Source organism: Kogia breviceps, chromosome 13 (assembly GCF_026419965.1).
Source record: "Kogia breviceps isolate mKogBre1 chromosome 13, mKogBre1 haplotype 1, whole genome shotgun sequence".
NCBI lineage: Eukaryota > Metazoa > Chordata > Mammalia > Artiodactyla > Physeteridae > Kogia > Kogia breviceps.
The window spans coordinates 4,766,408-4,788,363 of NC_081322.1; the positions used below are offsets into that span (position 1 = coordinate 4,766,408).

General features: G+C 36.5%; 1 protein-coding gene and 1 long non-coding RNA gene across 3 annotated transcripts in view; one reads left to right on the forward strand and one right to left on the reverse strand.

The window, feature by feature from the left end:
• The window catches only part of IRAK1BP1 (interleukin 1 receptor associated kinase 1 binding protein 1), a 36,844-nt gene extending 35,878 nt beyond the window's left edge, over window positions 1-966 (reverse strand). For both annotated transcript variants that reach the window (XM_059082990.2, XM_067011273.1), the window contains exon 1: window positions 576-966. In XM_059082990.2, coding sequence (XP_058938973.1) covers window positions 576-890 — 315 coding nt within the window. In that variant the 5' untranslated portion in view covers window positions 891-966. The remainder of the gene's footprint in view (window positions 1-575) is intronic.
• Window positions 967-972: 6 nt separating this feature from the next.
• Window positions 973-21,956, forward strand: part of LOC131767726 (uncharacterized) — a 196,509-nt gene continuing 175,525 nt past the window's right edge. Inside the window, exons 1-2 of the long non-coding RNA XR_009338827.2 lie at window positions 973-1,025; window positions 17,994-18,232. This is a non-coding gene — a long non-coding RNA (uncharacterized lncRNA). The remainder of the gene's footprint in view (window positions 1,026-17,993; window positions 18,233-21,956) is intronic.

Sequence of the window (21,956 nt, forward strand, 5' to 3'; positions counted from 1 at the left end):
GCACAGGGAGATCAGCTGGGTGCTTTGTGGCCCCTAGAGGGGTGGGATAGGGAGGGCGGGAGGGAGACGCAAGAGGGAGGAGATATGGGTGTATCTGATTCACTTTGTTATACAGCAAAAACTAACACGCCATTGTAAAGCAATTACACTCCAATAAAGATGGTAAAAAAAAATAGCTTTACCACGTTGGGAGGAAGCCCTGTTTTTCACTTGCTAATTACGTGGTGCACAATAAAAACAAATAATGATTTAGTGTCTAACACACTACTTAGGCAAGCATTTACATCTAATGTTTCAAGTTTAACACTTCGTCATTTCAACGTTAAAAACAAAATTATTGCAGCAAATATCGCCAAATAAAACCCCATTCAATTTGAATTCTTTTATTTCACAAGTCTCTGCAGCTGATAATTACTTTCAAGAAGGATGGGCCAGAGATTCACTCTGCCAGGTCCTCGCGCCTTCTAATGCCACCGATGACACAAAAGTGTCCCAGACGCTCCCCACCCCCCAACCTCCGCCGCCGCCGGGTTTTCTTGGGCAGGCTAGAAGCTCCTCGCCCGCGGAGCTCTCACCTGCACGCCCTGCTGCTGGAGGGTCTGCGTGATGTAGTCCAGGCGGCGGCAAACGCTCTTCTTGGCCTCGGCTGCCGCCTCCTTGGTGCTGCTCATCTGCACGACCACCTGCGCCCGGTCGGGGATAGCAGACACCTCCGCAGTGCCGCTCACATGCACCTCGCGGGTGGCAGTCTGGGCCTGCGCTGAGGCGAGAGGGCGGCGGGGGCCGGGCAGCGTCTCTCCGCCCGAGAGTAGATAGTTCTCCCGGCCCCGGTCAGCCCAGGGAACCAGTTCCACGAATACCCGGGACTGAGGGGCCTGTTCCAAAGACATAGTGAGGGCAGCTGGGTTTCCATAGCAACTCAGAGCCGACGGCGGCCGCAGGGGCCCAAGCGCGTCAGGGCTTGCTCCTGCGCGGCGCAAGGAATGCCGGGATGAGCTTGGAGGTCCAGGAGCTTCTGGCGCGAGGTACTTAAATCCTTGCGGAGCGTTGTAACGCGTCTCCTTTCCAAGTTGTTGGCTGAGCGGGTCGCTCTGGTTTTTAACTTGTTTACCTTACGGCCTTCAAAAACCGTAGCGAAGTTTCTCTGCGGCCTCCCTCTCATTGAGCTCCCATTTCCACGCGCTCCGTCGGCCTCGGCCGGCCAGGTACCTTGCCTACCTCGGAAGTTTCCTGATAGGCCCCGCGGCGCTTTGATCTTTCTCTGATGCCTGTCAGCGATTGTCACAGCTTTGTCTTTCCTTTTGTCTGACTTTACCATTATACTTGGGCGCAGCTTTTTGGACCGCGCAGCACCATGGATAGCTAGAGATTTGTGTTGGAATGAACTGTTCTTTACCAGTTTGATATTGGAAGTTTATGATTGATTCCTCGAATCTCAGTTTCATCGTCTGTAAACCCGTGTTGATAATACATTCACATTTGCAATGTGGTTATAAAGTGTTTGCCATATGGAAAGCAGGAAATAATGGATAGTAGTAATAGCTAAAGCTTTGGCAAGCTTTTCAAGTCTCTCGAATTTTCTCTAAAATTCTTGGAATGGTTCTGGCCTTGAATAAGGACAGGCGAAACTCGAGCGGTAGCAAAGCACATACAACATGGACATTGCAGGGCCTGTACTACTAAGTTCTTGTCTATACCCTTTGCTTGGCACAACAACAGAATCCTTAACCCAGTGACCTGCATTAAGTAGGTTTTCTTCTTACCAATAAATAATGATGTACAAAAATAGCCCTCGTATACCATGAGGAAAAAAATTTTTTTTTGGATAAATAATTTTTTAAAAAAAGGACAACTGTTCACTTGAAAGGAGCCTGAACAAGCCAACTGACAATCTTCAGGTAGTTTCTTCTCTATCATTTTTCTTTTATTTCTGATTAGTATAATTCAATTAAATCAGATGGTACCCCTCCCCCCTCTTCATTTGGCTCATTACTGGGTGAAGTATTTTTGTATATATTTATTTTGATGTTTATTATTACCTGAAAACAATTATATGCTAGTATTTTAATTTAAAAACTTTCCCACCATAATTTTTTAAGTAATTTGAGTCACCCAAAATAATGTTTCTTGAATTTCGTAGAAAATTCTTTTTCTTTAATGATAAATGTGGAAAAATATAATCTCCAAAATGAACTATTGAATGAATGAATGTCATAAGTAAGAAGCAATAGGAGTTTTAAGTGCATATAAATATTTAGGGTATGATAAAAGTAGGTTTTAAATAAATGGGAAAATGATTAAGTGGTACAGGGATAATTGGTTGGCTATGTGAGAAAAGAATTGATCTGGATCTTACATCATGCACTAAAAATAAAATTCAGATGAGACAAAAAAAATAGTAAGAGAACATGGGTGAATATAAATATAATTCTGGGAATGAGAAGAATTTTCTAGGCATGATTTCAAATGCAGCAACTGTTAAGAAAAGGTCTGAAAAATTTGACTACACTGAAACAACTTCAGTATGTAAAACAAAACAAAAAGATGAGAGGGCAAATAAATTGGGGAAAATATTTGTGTAAAAAGCTAATTGTCAATGTTTAGTGGGCTCTTACCAGAATAAAATGAAAGAAAACTGAATAATGAACACAGAGGCAAACCGCTGGTTAGTCAGGGCTGCCATAATAAAATACCATGGAGTGGATGGGTTAACAGAAATTTGATTTTTCTGGAGGCTGGAAATCCAAGATGAAGGTGTTGATAGGTTTAGTGTCTCCTGAGGCCTCTCTCCTTGGTTTGCAGACAGCCTTCTCACTGTGTCCTCACACGCCTTTCCTATTGTGCAAGTACCCCTTCTATTTCTTTGTCTTTTTATAAGAATACCAGTTCTGTTGGATTAGAGCTCTACCTTAATGACTTTATTGAACCTTAATCTTCTCTTTAAAGACGCTGTCTCTAAATGTAATCATATTAGGGGTTAGCACTTCAGCGTATGAATTTGGGTGGTGGTGGGGACACAATTCAGCCAGTAATGCAGAAACACCAGTAGTCTATAACGAGAAAAAAAATTTATCTTTAGTAGTTAAACAATGCAGACTTTACAATAAATATCCTTTTTTTGGACTGTCATTTTGGAAAATGATAAAGGAAGTAGGAATGGAGATGGAATAGAAAAAAGAGTAATTTTGAAAGACGAATGGAATAGTTCATGGTGAAAGAACTATATAGTAGATAAAAGAGAAGGATAAACCAAAGCTGACTAAGGGTTCTAGTCAGGAGAACTGGGAAAATGAGAATGATAGAGTATGTCCATTGTTCAGCTAACAATGACCTAGTTCTCCTTTAGAGTCAATGCTGAGCCTCTAGCAACCATTTTTAATAACACGACTCTTGACTTTGTACTTTACACAATTTGATTAGATGCAGAATAGGCACTTGATTCCAGCTAGACCAGTTAGAGGTTTTTTGTTTTTATTATTCATGGGAATCTATTTTTACACCAAATTTTAAAATTCAGTCTCTCAGATAGTGGACCATCTCACACACACACACACACACACACACACACACACATAACTTTGAGAGATAATAGATTTGTCATTTTTCACATACCATTTCTAGTAGAGAAGCAGAAAATATCAGTATGTCAATGTATAGAGAAAAGGAAAGAAAAGAGAGAGAGAGGAAATCACTCAGAGAGGAACAGAGATGAGATTAAGAATCCAAATGCAGTTCCAATTTATGTTTATAGAATTTTCCTTAGTCCTGTCTTCATTCCTGGAGTTCTATAAAATATTCCTGTATCCTTATCATAAAATCTCACCTGCCTTTTTTTTAATGCATAAGTAGGTTGACTGAGTTTTATGTTATCTTAAAACTAAGCATTTTGACTGATAACAGTGGATAATAGAGGAGAATTCAAAGAAGACATATAGCTTTCAGCCTTAAGGAATTTATAGAGCGCCACACAAAGTGGATCATTAGGTGCACAGTTCAGAGCTTTACTCTTGGAGAAAATTTTGCTTTTCACTGTCATTCAGTTGAATGATTGTCATGAAGCTATTTTGCGTTTCCAACTAGAACCTGCTTATCTAAGCAGCCTACCCATAAACCTATCCATAAAACCACAGGCTTTATGGATAGGTTTATGGGTAAACCTATCCATAAAATCTATCCATAAAACCTATCCATAAAATTTATCCATAAAACCTATTCATAAAATCCCTCTTCCTTTAGCATTTTATACAAGAAGCCCTATATAATTATTGGTATGAGCTGAGAATGGTATTATAGTGCACCCTTGGTAAGTGGCATGGAAGTCTGAGTAACCTCTTCATTGAGCTTGCTTATGTCCTCTGGTCCTGCTCATCCTTCCTTTTGTTAATGTGGCGTATCACATTGATTGATTTGCAGATATTGAACCATCCTTGCGTCCCTGAAATAAATCCCACCTGACAATGGTGTATGATCCTTTTTGTATATTGTTGAATTCAGCTTGCTAATATTTGCTGAGGATTTTTGCATCTATATTCATCAGAGATGTTGGCCTGTAATTTTCTTTTTTGTAGTGTCTTTGGTTTTGGTGTCAGTAATTAATTAATAATAATTAATGGTAATGTGGCCTTGTAGAATGAAAATGGGAGTGTTGCCTCCTTTTCAATTTTTGGACTAGTTTGAGAAAGATAGGTATTAGGTCTCCTTTTTATATTTGGTAGAATTCACCTCTGAAGCTGTCTGGTCATGGAATTTGCTGAGAGTTGTGTTATTTATTTACGTATTTATTTTATTACAAGTTCAGTTTCACTGCTAGTAATTGGTCCATTTAGATTGTCTGTTTCTTCCTGATTCAGTCTTGGGTGGTTATATGTTTTTAGAAATTTATCCTTTTCTTCTAGGTTGTCCAATTTTGATTTTATGTCTGGATGATCTGTCTGTTGACGTAAGTGGGGTGTTAAAAGTCCCCCACTATTATTGTATTACTGTCAATTTCTCCCTTTATGTCTGCTAATATTTGCCTTATATATTTAGGTGCTCCTATATTACGTGCATATATGTTAACAAATGTTATATTCTCTTCTTGTATTGATCCCTTTATCATTATATATTGCCCTTCTTCATCTTTTGTTATAGACTTTGTTTTAAAGTGTTTTTTGTCTTATATGAGTATTGCTCCTGCTTCTTTCTTGTCATTTCCATGAAATATCATTTTCAATTATATCACTTTTAGTCTTGTGTGCCTTTAGTTCTGAAGTGAGTCTCTTATAAGCAGTGTGTAAATGGGTCTCTTTAAAAAATTTATCCAATCAGCTACCCTGTGTCTTTTGATTGGAGCATTTAGTCCATTGACATTTAAAGTGATTATTGATAGGTATATGTACTTATTGCCCTTTTGCTACTTATTTTCTCGTTGTTTTTGTAGTTCTTTACCGTTCTTTTCTTTAGGTTCTTGTGGTTTGAAGATTTTCTTCAGTGATATGCTTGTGTTCCTTTCTGTCTTGTTTTTGTGTATCTATTGTAGGTTTTCGATTTGTTTTGATTATCATGGGGTTCATATACATTGACTTATAAATATGTCTACTTGTTTTAAACTAGTAGTCATTTTAGTTCAAACACATTCCAAAAGATCTACCATTTTTACTCCCTTCCCTCACATTTTTTGTTCTTTATATATTTTAACCTTCATGTTTATCCCTTTATTGTTTGTTGTAGTTATAGTTGATTTTTACATTTTTTGTCTTTTAATACTAGCTTATTTATCTGATTCATCCTCAGCCTTTACTATATATTTGCCTTTGCTAGTGGGATTTTTCCTTTCCTATAGATATTTCTTGTTATAGCCTTTTCTTTTCCACTTAGAGTAGATCCTTTAACTTCTTTTAGGGTAGGTTCAATATTGATGAACTCTTTTAGTTTTACCTTGTCTGAGAAGTTCTTTATCTCTACTTCAATTCTAAGTGATTATCTCCCTGGGTAGATTTTCCTAAGTTGGAGGTTTTCCCTGTTTAGCACTTTAAATATACCATGCCACTCTCCTGGCCTGCAAATTTTCTGCAGAAAAATAGCCTTATTGGGTTTCCCTTGTATAAGACTCTGTTTTTCTCTTGCTGCCTTTCAAATTATCTCTTTATCTTTAACTTTTGTCATTTTAATTATGATATGTCTTTGATGATGTCTGTTTGGGTTCATCTTGTTTGGGACCCCCTGTGTTTCCTGTACCTTACTATCTGTTCTTCAGCTTCAGGAAGTTTTCAGCCATAATTTTATCAAATGCATTTTTGACCCTTTATCGCTTCTCCTTTTGGGCCCCCCTATAGTGTGAATATTGGTACTGTGTTGTTGTCCCAGAGGTGCCTTAGACTATTCTTAAAAATGTGTTTTTCTTTTTTGCTGTTCTTATGGGTGATTTCCATTATTCTATCTTCCAGATCACTTATGAGTTCTTCTGTATCACCTAGTCCACTGTTAATTCCTTCTTGTGTGTTTTTCATTTCCATTGTAGTCAGTTCTGACTGGTTCTTTTTTATATTTTCTAGTTCCCTGTTAAAATTCTCATTGTGTTCATCTATTATTTTCCCTTATTCAGCTAGCATTCTTATTACTCATGCTTTGAACTCTTTATATGGTAAATTATTCATATCTGTTTCATTAATTGTTTTTTCAGGAGTTTGCTCTTGTTCTTTCAATTGAAAAATTTCTCTGTCTTCTCATTTTGCTTAACTTTCTCTGTCTCTGTGAAATTTTTTTTTTTTTTTTTTTTTTTTTTTTTTTTTGTGGTATGCGGACCTCTCACTGTTGTGTCCTCTCCTGTTGTGGACCACAGGCTCCGGACGTGCAGGCTCAGCAGCAATGGCTCCTGGGCCCAGCTGCTCCGCGGCATGTGGAATCTTCCTGGACTGGGGCACGAACCCATGTCCCCTGCATCGTCAGGTAGACTCTCAACCACTGCACCACCAGGGAAGCCCCCTGTGAAATTTTTTGAAACAGTTACCTATTGTGGTCTTGAAGGAGTGTCCTTGTGTGGGAATGTACCTGTACTGTCTGTATGTACCCAGTGGCTTTGTTGGAAGAGCTGGATCTGACATGAGCATGAGTCAGTCTTTCCCCAAGGTTTGCTGGAAGCTATCACCTTTGTAGGAGGTGGGGCTGGAGATGAAGGGGCAGAGCCTCTTGTCCTGCTTATGCTTGGTGTCCCAGATATACTATTTTTATCTTTTGATGGATTTCTGCTGGACTGATTGTATGTTTTGGAGTGTCTGACAGGACCCATCTTTAGATGGGCAATTCTTTACATCTTCAAAAAAAGCCTGTTAGAAGAGAATGGAGTAGTATATTCTAAATGCAGAGGTAAAAAATGAAATTGAACATGAAATGTATATTAGTTAAACTGTCTCTCAAGAATGAGGGAAAAATAAAGATTTTTTCAGACACACAAAAACTTAGGGAGTTTACCACTTACAGTCTCTCACTAAAATATTATCATAGAATATGCCTCTGTAATATTATTAAGTCCAGGGACTTCCCTGGTGGTGCAGTGGTTAAGAATCTGCCTGCCAATGCAGGGGACACAGGTGTGAGCCCTGGTCTGGGAAGATACCACATGCCATGGAGCAACTAAGCCCGTGCGCCACAACTGCCGAGCCTGCACTCTAGAGCCTGCAAGCCACAACTACTGAGCCCATGTGCCATAACTGCTGAAGCCCATGCGCCTAGAGCTTGTGCTGTGCAACAAGAGAAGCCACCATAATGAGAACCCCGAGCACCACAACGAACAGAAGCCCCTTCCTGCCACAACTAGAGAAAGCCTGCACGCAGCAAAAAAGACCCAACACAGCCAATAAATAAATAAATTAATTAAAAAAAATTAGTAAGTCCAAAGGGAAGGCACGGTATAGAAGAAACAACAACACATAAATTGATAACATATGTCGAGAAATTTAATTAATTACTTATTAAAAAGGATTTCTTATCTCTGTGTGAGTGGAACCACAGGATATAAAATTTTCAAAAAGGGAAAGGTGTTTAATAATGTCAAATGATACAGATGGGAAAAAATTTGAGACTGGAGACAAGTCTATTGAATATAATATTTGCAAGGTCATTAGTGACTTTCAAAGGATTGTTTCACTAGGAGCTGAATAACAAGGGTTAAGGGATGAGTGAGTGACTAGAAAAAGATAAATATTTTTTAATACTATCTTAAGTTAATACTGCCTTTTGTTTTGCTTTTTTAAGAAAAAATAATTATATTCAGGCTTTCCAGAAATGAAAGGAGATAATACCCTATTTTATCTCACAAATACCCCAGGCACTTCAAATAGCTCTACTTTTTGTCTTTTTTCATTATTTCCATGTTTGTTTTTTGCTTTATTAGAGGTTGCAGATGTTTATCTTCTGGTACCTGAAATGATACATGTAGAACAGGATAGTGGGCATAGTGTGTGCTGTGTCTGTGGAGATTCCTGCCAGTCATATTTATTTACTTGTCTCCCCTGCCCAACTTACACAGAGTTCCCAAGTCTAATGATTATATCTTCACCTTGAAAGTTACAAATTAGAGCCACCCCAGGACCAAGCCCTACCCACCAGTAGGCCAGCACTAGCCCCACGGTGCCTCTGGCCAAGCTGTGCCAGGACCGAAGCCTTCCCACCAGTGGGCTGGCAGCCACTGTACAAGGCAGGGCCTGGCAGCCAACTGGAATGTGGGACAGCCACCTACCAGCCTACTTGTAGTAGTTGGCCCTGCCACAATAAAAGGGCCCACACAGCCCACATAAAGGGCACCCCTAGAGCATGTAGCACTGGTGACCAGAGCAGAGTGTGCTGCTGGGATCCACAGGATATCTCCTATATAAGGCCACTTCTCCAAGATCAGGGAATATAAATGACTCACCTAATATATAGAAATAAACACTGAGAATTAGGCAAAATGAGGAGACATAGGAATATGTTTCAAATGGAGAAACAAGACAAAACCTCAGAAAAAGAAATAAAGTGGAAATAAACAATCTACCCGTTAAAGAGTTCAAGGTATTGATCATAAAGTTGCTCACCGAACTTTGGAGAAGAATGGATAAAAATAGTGGGATTTTTTTTTTTTTTTTGCGGTACGTAGGCCTCTCACTGTTGTGGCCTCTCCCGTTGCAGAGCACAGGCTCCAGACGCGCAGGCTCAGCGGCCATGGCTCATGGACCCAGCTGCTCTGTGGCATGTGGGATCTTCCCGGACCGGGGCACGAACCCGTGTCCCCTGCATCAGCAGGCAGACTCTCAACCACTGTGCCAGCAGGGAAGCCCAATAGTGGGAATTTTAATGAAGAGTTAGAAAACATGAAGAAGAACCAAACAGAGCTGAAGAATACAATAACTGAATTAAAAAATACATTGGAAGGAATCAAAAGTAGATTAGATGATATAATGGAATGGATCAGAGAACTGGAAGACAAAGTAGTGGAAATTACCCAAACTGAAGAGAAAAAAGTTTCTAAAAAATGAGAACATTTTAAGAGACCTTTGTGACAATATGAAGCATACTAACATTTGCATTATTGGGGTCTAAGAAAGAGATGAGAGAAAGAAAGGGGCAGAGAACTTATGTGAAGGAAAAATAGCTGAAAATTTCCCTAACTTGATATAGGAAACAGACATTCATGTCCAGGAAGCATGGAGAGTCCCAAGCAAGATGAACCCAACCAACGAGGGCCACAACATAGTACATTCTAATTAAAACAGCAAAAATTAAAGATAAAAGAGAATCTAAAAAGCAGCAAGGGAAAAGCAACTAGTTACATATAAGGGAACAACCATAAGAAAACCAGTTGATTTTTCAGCAGAAACTTTGCAGGTCAGGAGGGAGTGGCATGACATATTCAAAGTGATGAAAGGAAAAAGCCTACAACCAAGAATACTCTACCAAACAAGGCTATCACTAAGATTTGTTGGAGAGATAATGCATTTTATAGATAAGCAGAAGCTATCACCACTAAATAGGAAATGTTAAAGGGGCTTCTCCAAGTGGAAAAGAAAAGACCATTGCTAGAAATATGAAAATTATGAAGGAAAAAGTGTCATTGGTAAAGGCAAACACACAGTAAGTTACTAGATGAATCACTTATAAAGCTAGTAGGAAGGTTAAAAGACAAAAGTAGTAAAATTATCTGTGTTCACAATAAGCAGTTAAGGGATATACAAATAAGAAGATGTAAATTATGATGTCAAAAACCTTAAACATGGGGTGGGAGTAAAAATGCAGGATTGGTAGAATGCCTTCAAACTTAAGAGATCATTAATTTAAAATAATCACATATATATTTATACATAGTTATGTGAGTTATGTGTGTATAGTTATACATAGTTCTGTGTGTGTGTATACATATATATATTTGTATATGTGTGTGTGTTTTATATATATATAGTTGTATAGAGTTATATCTGAAACTCACGGTAACCACAGGTCAAAACAGTATAATAGATACACACACACAAAGAGAAAGGGGTCCAAACATAACACTAAAAATCAAATCACAGGGGAAGAGAGGAAAAGAAGAAAGGACCAAAAAAGAACTACAAATACAACCAGAAAATAATTAAGAATTTTTAATTGTTATTGGCAATGAGTACATACCTATTAATAATTACTTAAATGTAAATGGACTAAATACTCCAATCAAAAGACATAGAGTGGCTGAATGGATAAAAAATATGAGACCCATATATTTGCTACCTACAAGAAACTCACTTCAGATCTAAAGATACACACAGACTGAAAGTGAAGGGATGGAAAAAGTTATTCAATTGACATGGTAAAAGAAAGTTGGGTAGCAATACTTTGATCAGAGAAATGCAACTTTAAAACAAAGTCTGTAACAAGATAAAGAAGAACATTACATAATGATAAAGGTATTAATTTAACAAGAAGATACAACAATTGTAAATGTGTATGCACCAAACATAGGAGCACCCAAATACATAAAGCAAATATTAGCAAGCATCAAGGGAGAAACTGACAGTAGCATAGTAATAGTAGGGCACTTTAACACCTCACTTACATCAATGGACAGATTATCCAGATAGAAAATCAATAAGGAAACACTGGCCTTAAATGACACATTATATCAGATAGGCCTAATATCTATCTATCTATCTATCTATCTATCTATCTATCTATCTATCTATCTATCTATCTATCTATCTATCTATAGAAGATTCCATCCAAAAGAAGGAGAATGCACATTCTTTTCAAGTGCATAGGGAATAGATAGATCTTCAGGATAGATCACATGATAGGCCACAAAACAAGTCTCAATAAATTTAAGATTGAAATCATATCAAGTATCTTTTCCAATTGTAATGGTATGAGACTAGAAATCAATTACAAGAAAAAACTTTAAAACCCACAAACACATGAAAAATCATATCCTACTAAATAACCAATGGGTCACTGAAGAAATGAAACTAAGAGCTGGTTTTTTGAAAATGTTAACAAAATTGATAAACCTTTAGCCAGACATTAAGATAAAAAGATATAGTGCATATAAATAATTTCAGAAATGGAAGAATTAAAGTTACAACCAACTCTGCAGAAATACAAAGGATTCTAAAGGATTCCTACAAACAATTATATGCCAATGAAATGAATAACCTAGAATAAATGGATATATTCCTAGAAATATACAATCTCCCAAGACTGATTCAGGAAGAAATAGAAATTTATCAGTAATAAAATTGAATCAGAAGTTAAAAAAAAAACTCACAACAAATAAAAGTCCAGGAGCAGATGGCTTCACAGGTGAATTCTACCAAATATTTAAGGAAGAGTTAACACCTATCTTTCTCAACCTATTCCAAAAAATTGAAGAGAAAGGAACACTTTCAAACTCATTCTATGAGGCCAGCATTATGATGATACCAAAACCAGACAGATATCACACAGAAAAGAAAATTCCAGGCCAATATCACTGATGAACATACATGCAAAAATCTTCAACAAAATATAAGCAAACCGAATCCAACAATACATTAAAGGGATTGTACACCATGATCAAGTGGGATTTATCTCAGGGATGCAAGGGTTGGTTCAATATGTGTAAATCAGTGTGATACACCACATTAACAAAATGAAGGATAAAGATCATATGATCATCTCAATAGATTCAGAAAAGCTTTTGACAAAATTCAACATCCATTTATGATAAACACTCTCAACAAAGTGGCTATGGAGGGAATATACCTCAATGTAATAAAGGCTGCATATGACAAACCCACAGCCAACATTATACTCAATGGTGAAAAGCTGAAAGCATTTCCTTTAAGGTCAGGTACAAGACAAGGATGCCCACTCTTGCCACTTTTATTCAGCACATATTGGCAGTCCTAGCTTCAGCAATCGAATAGAAAAAGAAATAAAAGGAATCCAAATTGGAAAGAAAGAAGTAAAACTGTCACTGTTTGCAGTGATATTATTTGTAGAAAACTGTAAGTACATACCAAAAATGTTAGGAATAGTGAATGAATTAAGTAAAAGAGCTAGATACAAAATCAATATACAGAAATCTGTTGCATTTATATACACTAGTAATGAACTATCAGAAAGACAATCATATCAAAAAAGAATAAAATACCTAGGAATAAATTTAACTAAGGAGGTGAAAGACCTGTACTTAGAAAATTGTAAGACATACATAAAAGAACTTGAAGATGACACAAACAAATGGAAAGATACAATGTGCTCATGGATTGGAGCAATTAATATTGTTAAAATGTCCATACTACCCAAGGCAATTTACAGATTCAATACAATCCCTATATAAATACCAATGGCAGTTTTCATGGAACTAAAACAAATAATTTAAAAAATTGTGTGGAATCAGAAAAGACCCCAAATAGGCAAAGCAACCTTGAGAACAAGGAGCAAAGTTGGGTGTATCACACACCTTCGTTTGAAACTATACTACAAAGCTATAATAATCAAACAGTGGTACTGGCACAAAAACAGACACATATCTCAATGGCACAGACTAGAAAACCCAGAAGCAAACCCACATGTCTATGGTCAGGTAATCTATAACAAAAGAGGCAAGAATATGCAGTGGGGAAAAGACAGCCTCTTCAGTAAATGGTGTTGGAAAAACTGGACAGCTACATGTAAAAGAATGAAACTGGACCACTTCCTTGCACCATATAAAAAAATAAACTCAAAGTGAGCAAGACTTAAATTTGAGACCTAAAACCATAAACTCCTAGAAGAAAATGTAGGCAGCACCCTCTTTGATATCAGCCTTAGCAATATTTTTTTGGATATGTCTCCTCAGGAAAGAGAAACAAAATAAAAAATAAACAAATGGGACTACATCAAACTAAAAAGTTTTTCACAGCAAAGGAAACCGTCAATAAAATATACAGGCAGCCTACTGAATGAGAGAAGTTATTCGCAAATGATTTGTCTGATAAGGAGTTAATATCCAACATATACACATAACACATGCAACTCAACATCAAAAGAACAAATGATTTGATAAAAAAAATTGGGAGAGGACCTGAATACTGAATAAACATTTTCCCAAATAAGACATACAGGTGGCGAACAGACACATAAAAAAATGAGCAACATCCCTAATCATCAGGGAAATGCAAATAAAAACCATCATGAGATACTACCTCACACCTGTCAGAGTGGCTCTTATCCAAAAGACAACAAATAACAAGTTTTGATTATGATGTGGTCAATCATTAGAGATCTAACAGGGCACAGTGAGGTAGATGCTAAAAAGTCACCACAATTATCAAAGAAAAAAGATGTACAAAAATTTGATAAAATAAGAGAGAGAAATACCATGGGAAAGAAAACACAGAATTTGGAAGCTAGAAGAAGCAGTCTGATATTGCAGATGAACATACTAGAACAAACCAAAAAGTGTTTAAATTTACATACCCCAGGTTATGGGGTGGAGGCAATCTAATGATCTTTCCACTGTGCCTTGCTGCTTCCCAGTGATCAGTGATTATCTGTGCTACATATAGGCCTACTGCTATTGTAAAAGCTCTTTTTCAAAGCAAGTGAACAAATAATCTGCTTTATCTCTAGCCTTTCTTAACTTCTATAACACTCTATTCTTCTTGTTTTACTTCCTCCTCTCTGGTCATTTTTATACTGTATACTTCACTGACTTCTTTTTCTGACTGACTCAGCCCTCAGCCTGCTTCTTCTGTCTAAATTTGTAACTATTTTCATGTATTCAGTTTTCACTTTTACTGACTCAATTTTCTTATTTGTAAAATGAGAGAACTGGAGTAGCTTCTTTTTTACTTTTAAAAGCTGGGTCAATGACAGTATAAAATGATGGATGTCATAAATTTTTATCTTAAAAGACAACATAGTCTGAACAGACATTTCACCAAAGAAGATGTACAGATGGCAAGTAGGCATATGAAAAGATGTTCAACATCATGTGCCCTTAGGGAGTTGCAAATTAAACAACAATGAGCTACCACTACATACCAATTAGAATGGCCAAAATTAAAAACTCTGATAACAGCACCAAGTGTTGATGATCATGTGAAACAATAGAAACTCTCATTCATTGTTTATGGGAATGCAAAATGGTATAGCTACTTTGGAAGACAGTTTGGCAGTTACTTCTGAAACTAAACATTTTTTATCATATGATCCAGCAATTGTGCCCCTTGGTATTTACCCAAAGGAGTTAAAAACTTAGGTCCACACAAAAACCTGCACATGGATGTTTATAGCAGCTTTATACATAATTGCCAAAATTTAGAAGCAACCAAGATGTCCTTCAGTATGTGAATGGAAAAATAAACTGTGGTACATCTAGATAATGGAGCACTATTCAGTGCTAAAATGAAATGAGCTACCAAACCATGAAAAGATATGGAGAAACCATATTACTAAGTGAAATAAACCAATATGAAAAGCTACATACTGTTTGATCTCAACTATTTGACATTCTGGAAAAGGCAAAACTATGGAGACAGTAAAAAGATCATTGGTTGCCAGGGGTTAGGAGGGAGGAATGAATAGGCAGAGCTCAGAGGATTTTTAGGGCAAACTATCCTGTATGATAAGACAATGGTAGATACATGTCATTATTCATTTTTCAAAACCCATAGAATGTATAAAACCAAAAGTGAACCCTAATGTAAACTAAGAACTTTGAGTGATTGTGTTGTTTCAATGTAGGTTCATCAATTGTAATGAATCTACTACTGTAGTGCAGGATGTCAATAATGGGAAGGTTGTATTTGTGTATGGGGACAGACTTTCTATGGAAACCCTGTATGTTCTGCTTGATTTTGCTTTGGGCCTCAAACTGCTCTAGAAATACAGTTTATTAATTAAAATGAAAAACAGCATTATGTTGACAGTATTTTAAAAGACAAAGGTATTTAGGGTAAAGTGACATGTATTGTCAGGATATGAGCTGGAAATTTATGTCCTCTGAAGCTTAGTTGCTTTATATTTAAATGAATTATATGTATAAATATATGTATATATTTCAGAAAATATTAATAACCACTGGTACTAGAGTTCCACTTAGGGAACTGTCTTCATTTAGGAAAATGCCTCGATAAACTTCCATGACTGTGGAAGGTGAGGCCTTTAGAGTGAGGTGTAGAAGGAGGCTGCAATACAAAGAGAGAACTAAAGTTATGCATAAACAAGTGAACATAGATGTGGAGGAGGAATGCCAGGAAGAAAGACAAGGGAGGATGGAGTTCAAAAACCATAAAACATAGGTAGCAGGCTGAATCTATGGAGAAAGATAGAAAAATTCCTATGCCACTATGGTGGCTTAGTAGCTGAGAACTTTAAAGGCCTTTTGGCAATGTAACAACTCATGGCATTGCAGTGTCTATGTGGTTTGGGGGAGATCAAGGAAAGAAGCTCTGTATAGAACAAAGAGAAGCAATAATCTGTAAGAGGTGAGGTGTGTGAAATCAATAGTTCAGCAGAAGTGAGAGCTACGGTTGACCATGAAAAAGCAAATATATGGGACTAAGGGCAATGGAATTTCTCATAGGAGTCTTTCTCAAAGAGAGGATGAGGTTCCAGTTGACAGATCAGATGACTGGATTCACAGGACGATTATGGGGATATTTGAAGGTGTGCAGCACACATGGTAGTAAAAATTTAAGTAAACACACAATTTCCAATGGTCTTCTATAGTCCTGCCTCTCTTTTCAAGCTGAGACAGCCTTGGCTTTGAAGATTATCTCTGAATAAGGTAGTAGGGAAGCTCTGGTGGAATAAGACTCTTACAAGGTACCTAACAGAGCATGGCAGAAAACTGCCTATCTGAAAATGCCATTCACCCAGATACAGAAAAAGGTCTAACCCAAGTCATGTCCCCATAAGAATAGAATTAAGACATGTAATCTTTTTTTTTCCAGATTTGTAGAAACATGGTAAAGTCACATGAAGCTTAGAAAGTATCATATTTTTGAGAACAGTAAAAGATTGTCCCAAGGAGGGTTAAGGTTAGATAAGTAACCTTCTGAGAATGGCAATAGAACTGAAAAAGGAAACAAATTATATTCTCTCAGAAACGTGTTCGTAAGATTTAGTAGTCAGGAATACTGACTAACATGATGTGGAAGTGCTCCTAAGATGCAGTGAATACAGAAATAGAGAAAAAAACATAGCAAATGACCAGCACCATTGGCTCTTCCCTTTTTCACTGTCATAGTTACCATCCTTTTAGATAACTTTCCTGTCTGTTTGCTTCTAGACTTTCCCACCCAGACCAATTGCATAATTCAATGGCCACTAAAAGAAATTTGATCGCTTGCATCAGTAATTTAGAGCCCAACATGATCTTTCATATCAAATTCAAGTTTCAAGTCTTTGAACCTCCAGGTTTCTTATTTGTAGTTCTAGTAGTTTTTGCCTATCTAATCTTTTGCTGTGTCTTGATTTCTATCTCATTTATAGCCAAATTAACTTAATGATTTCTGTATATATCTTTTTATATACAGAAATATATAAAAATTGTTATACGGAGATAACAATTTTGTCTACTCTTCATAGCCAGCTCACTAGGCATATGCCTATGAAGAAAACACTCCGCTTTCATCTCAATCACTTCATGTTCTGTCCTTCCCCTAAATGCAATCATTTTTTGTACAGAAATATGAAGGAATGGAATGCTTCTGAATATTTGAACAATGTGGATGATTTAATATAAGTAGCTTACATGAATTGTCAAACTTAAATTAGTTACTTTATAATAATGATAAGATTAAACAATATAATAAAATCTCTTTTTGGTAATTCAGAAGAAACTGCAGATCTTGGGGTGGCTTAGGTTCACAAGTACCAGCAAGCATTGTTATTCAATAGCACTGCAAAATAAATCTGACTATTCAGGTGTTCTGGGTGGTTTTGAATTCTTGATAAATAGGAGATTATTCTGGCCTTCAAAATACAAATATTCTTTGGTCTTTTCATAGTCATCCTGTCGGACTGTAATCATTTACAGGGTATCACAGGTATTTATGTATTTGGCGATGGCATTTTGTCAATGAAATAATCCATCTCATTGGTTCTATGTTTTTTGTTTGTTGAAGATTCTTAAGTCATATAGACGTATTCCTTAGTGATGCAAAGTGAAATTTTGACTGTCTAAACAGATTTTCTCAACCTTTCCCTCTTGTAATGGTAAGAGTACAGACAATTCAATCCCCTCTCATCTCCTGACCATTTGCTCAATCCTCCCACTGAGGTAAGTATACTGAGACGGTGACAGTTCCTGTGAGTTCTGCAGTGTTACTTAGAAAGAGCATGGACTGTTGGGTCCTGCAGACCTGTGGTTGAATGTTGTTTTCTACATCTGTGACCTTAGGAAATTTATTTGAATGTTTCAGAGACTCAGTGTCCTTATCTGTAAAATAGAGATAATAATGTGTACCTACTGCAGAGACTGCTAATGTTTCCCTTTTATTCCTGGGCACAATAAATATTTTCAGTCTCTTTTGCAGACTGGTGTGTCCAGGCCTGAATTCTGGCAATGGATTGCTGGTTGGAAAGAAGCAGCACCACTTCCTGCTTGGCTTATAAAAATCTCCCAAGTACGTTCTTCTCTTATTTTCTCCATCTGCTGGCTTACTGGGGAGGACTCCAGAGCCCTATGAGAAATAAGAACTTTAAGACAGAAGAAGCCTGGAACAGAGCCTGCTGCTACCCCATCAGATGTAAGCAAGAAATAACATTTATTTGGGTAAGTCACTGAAACTTGGAGGATGTTTGGTTCAGCAGTTAGCCTACCCCAACTAATATACCTTTAGGATTATTATAAAGATTACACGAGGAATCTTTATAAAGTATCTGACATAAATTAAATGTTCAGTAAATAACAGTTATTGTCACCATCATCCTTTACATATATAAGCATGTGAGTATTCAGGCATTGCACGTACCAGGATTCCCCCAAATGATCAGACCGATGGGATCTGAGTTGGCAGGACTGACTTCTTGCTGCTACTCTTACAGTTAGACCCATTGGTATTTCTCACATTCCTTGGAATTATAAATGATTAATTCATTTAGTTATACATTTTAAGATTCAGTTATAGTTGACATATAGTATTATATTAGTTTCAGATATACAATGTAATGATTTGATATTTGCATTTATTGAAACAATCACCACGATACATCTAATGAACATCCAGTTATAGATTTTGACATCACATATTTAATCCTTTTGTTGGCCTGTTCATTTTATTCTCTGTCATTGTACCATGTGATACCCCTAACTTAAGTCACATGTTTTATACTGTGATTGTGTACCATTTAGGATCCAGGGGAGAGAGACTAGACTAGTGCTGTTCAGTAGAAATGCAAGGCAAGCCACAAACATAATTTTAAATTTTCTAGTATTGATAGTTACATTAGAAAAGTTTAATAAAACCCAGGTGAAATTAATTTTAATAATTCATTATCTAACCTAGTATATTCAAAACATTAAAATTTCAACATGTAATCAGTATTCTTTGCATTCTTCTTTTCATGCTCTTTGAGATCAGTGTGTATTTTACACCAACAGCCTGTTTTGATTTAGACTAGCCTGATTCCAAGTGTTCAATAGCCACATTTGCATAATGGCTGCCATATTAGACAGCTCAGGAATGGGCAAATGAAAAGACCTATCACCACTTCTGAACAAAAATCTTCAAAGTCATGTGCTACATTTTCTTTGTAGATAGAGAATAGCATTATTCTGATTTTTCTGGGAGACTAGACATAGGAGGGCAAACATTCAGATCATCAGGTTCAGGAGATGGACATTTTACTTATAGGTGTCATTTATCTGGAGATACAGGTCAGAAACCTTCTTTGTAGCTCTATCTTCTGTGGTACTTTGTACGTAGAAGGCTCTTACTGAGAGTCTTCAATGGGATGATCAATGTTCATACAATTATGTATTCAACATTCATAAATTTATAATAAAAATATTTATAACTTTTACAGGAAAACTAACATTTTGAGCTTGTGTGCTAAGGGAAGCCATGCAAAATCCTGGTATATGGTAACCCCCAATGTCTTAAGTTAGCGATAAAATGTTTATTTTTCTTAAGGAAAAACTAATTACTCCTGGCCTCAGTTTTCAAAGGAAATTTAACTTTTTTGTATAAAACATAGACTTCAGAAATCCATTACTGTATTTTGAAATGCATGTCTATCCTTGTTTAATGAAAGCATAGAAATTAGTCACTTTCCAGTGTATAAAAAGAGTTTAGTTCAAAGACATTGGATTTACCAAAGTAAACAGTATTTGAATGGAATAGTTACTTTAAAGATGACAGGCAGTCACTCCTAGGAAGGAAATAATATGTTGCAAGTTTGAAAGAAAATGGTTTACTTAAGATGTCATTTCATGAAAAGGAAATAATGTCTTTGATATTCAAAGCACCAAAAAAGAATTTAACACACTGTGCTAGAGAAACCAGAGATAACATTTGATGGTTAGAAAAGATAGAGTTTTAAGAAAAAAATGTTACCTTGTTTTCCTCTTCCATCACAGAAAGGAGATTAGATATATGAGGCAAATTGGGAGAGTTAGGGGGAAAGTAACATATACAAATCAGATGATATAAGGAAAAATTAATAAAGCTAAATACAGATTGTTAAATGATAATGGAAAGAGATCATTTTTTTAAGATTTATTTTATTCTTTATTTATTTAATTAATTTATTTTTGGCTGTGTTAAGTCTTAGTCACGGCACTTGGGATCTTTTGTTGTGGTGCACGGGCTTCTTTCTAGTTGTGGCATGCAGGTTTTCTCTCTAGTTGTGGCATGTAGACTCCAGGGTGCATGTACTCTGTAGTTGTGGTGCACGGGCTTAGCTGCCCCATGGCATGTGGGATATTAGTTCCCTGACCATGGATCAAACCCGTGTCCCTTGCATTGTAAGGTGGATTCTTTACCACTGGACTACCAGGGAAGTCCCAGAGGTCGTGTTTAACATAACTATATTCTTTTAAAACTATAGTCATTATGTTGTATAATATATCCCCAGTACTTGTTTATCTTATAAACACCCTGTATATGAAAATTAGAGTACACTGTCGGTGGCAATGTAAATTGGTACAGCCATTATGCAAGTTTCTCAAAAAATTAAAAATAGAACTACCATTTGATCTAGCAATCATACTTCTCCACTGTCATCTCCATGCCACTCCTTGCCCACCACGCTACAGAGAACTGAAGACTAGGCTTGCTCTTAATGCAAAAGGCATGGCTTCACAGTCATAAACTAGGAATAGAGGACTAGCTCAACTGTTTTACTTCTGGTAGGAGACAGATGGGCTTTAGATGAACTATCCCAAAGCAAAGCCATAGGTGTGGGGAGATGTTCTCTGGCCGTTAACTTGCATGTAGCTATCAATAGTAGTTGACTCATTAGGTGACTTAGAATACATTTTGCAATGCTTTATTCTTGGAAGATTTATCAAGAAGTTACATTTATTAATTTTTTAAGGTCAAATGATTCTGACCTTAAAAAAATTGCTGATTACCATTATTACAGTCTTGCTTTATATCACTGGATTGTTTACTTTCAAAATTGATTCTCTCTCTCTCTCTCTTTCTCTCTCTACTTTTGAAGGGGCCAGGAAAAGAAAGTTTTGGGTAAGAAAGTTTTAAACAAGTTTTTTGTTACGTGAACTTAGGCCTTAAGCACTGTAGTTATAGTGCCTGATGGATAAAATTGCCTTGCCTTTAAGGAAATTCATAATAGTTTAAAAAAAAATTAACCCTTGTAAGAAAATTTCAGCATAAATTGTTTGAACCAATGAAAAACTCAGTTCTTTAATTCATCTTTTTGTATCTTACTTCACTGGCTTTAACTTAAGAAGAATAAAGATATGTAGAAAATGAAGCAGTATGATTTGTCAGAAAGATATTGATAATTTCTTTTACTTTCACAATCAAAATAAGTACTTTTCTTAAGTAGGATGAAAATACTGATTCACCTCTGTAAAACTTCAATCACTACTTTGGGTGACTAGTACCCTGGATTTGCTGTGGGTCTCTTGGAAGTTTGAGCTGTAATGGCCCCTTGACACAAGGAGCAGCAGACTGTACAAGTCTCCTGACAGACAAAGTAGGGAGAGTAGTGTAAAACTTTGATTTCTAGAGAGAAGACAGCCGTGGAACTGTTCCTTGACTTCCGTGGTTGTTTGCCACAGCTCTTCAAAAGTTTACAGTCAGAACATTTATTCATAAAGCATGAAATATGCAGTCATGCCTTTTGCTTCTAATTGTGGATACCTAAATTATGCATTTTGGGCCTATTATGGCTAATTTGGAAAATAATAGTTTCATTATATAGTATCATCTACAAGCTCCTTGGACTGTTCTAGAATTATATGACATGAATGCTAAATTTTTATGATATTTAAGTATTGATGCTCCCCATGCTATTTAAAGCTAATTTAA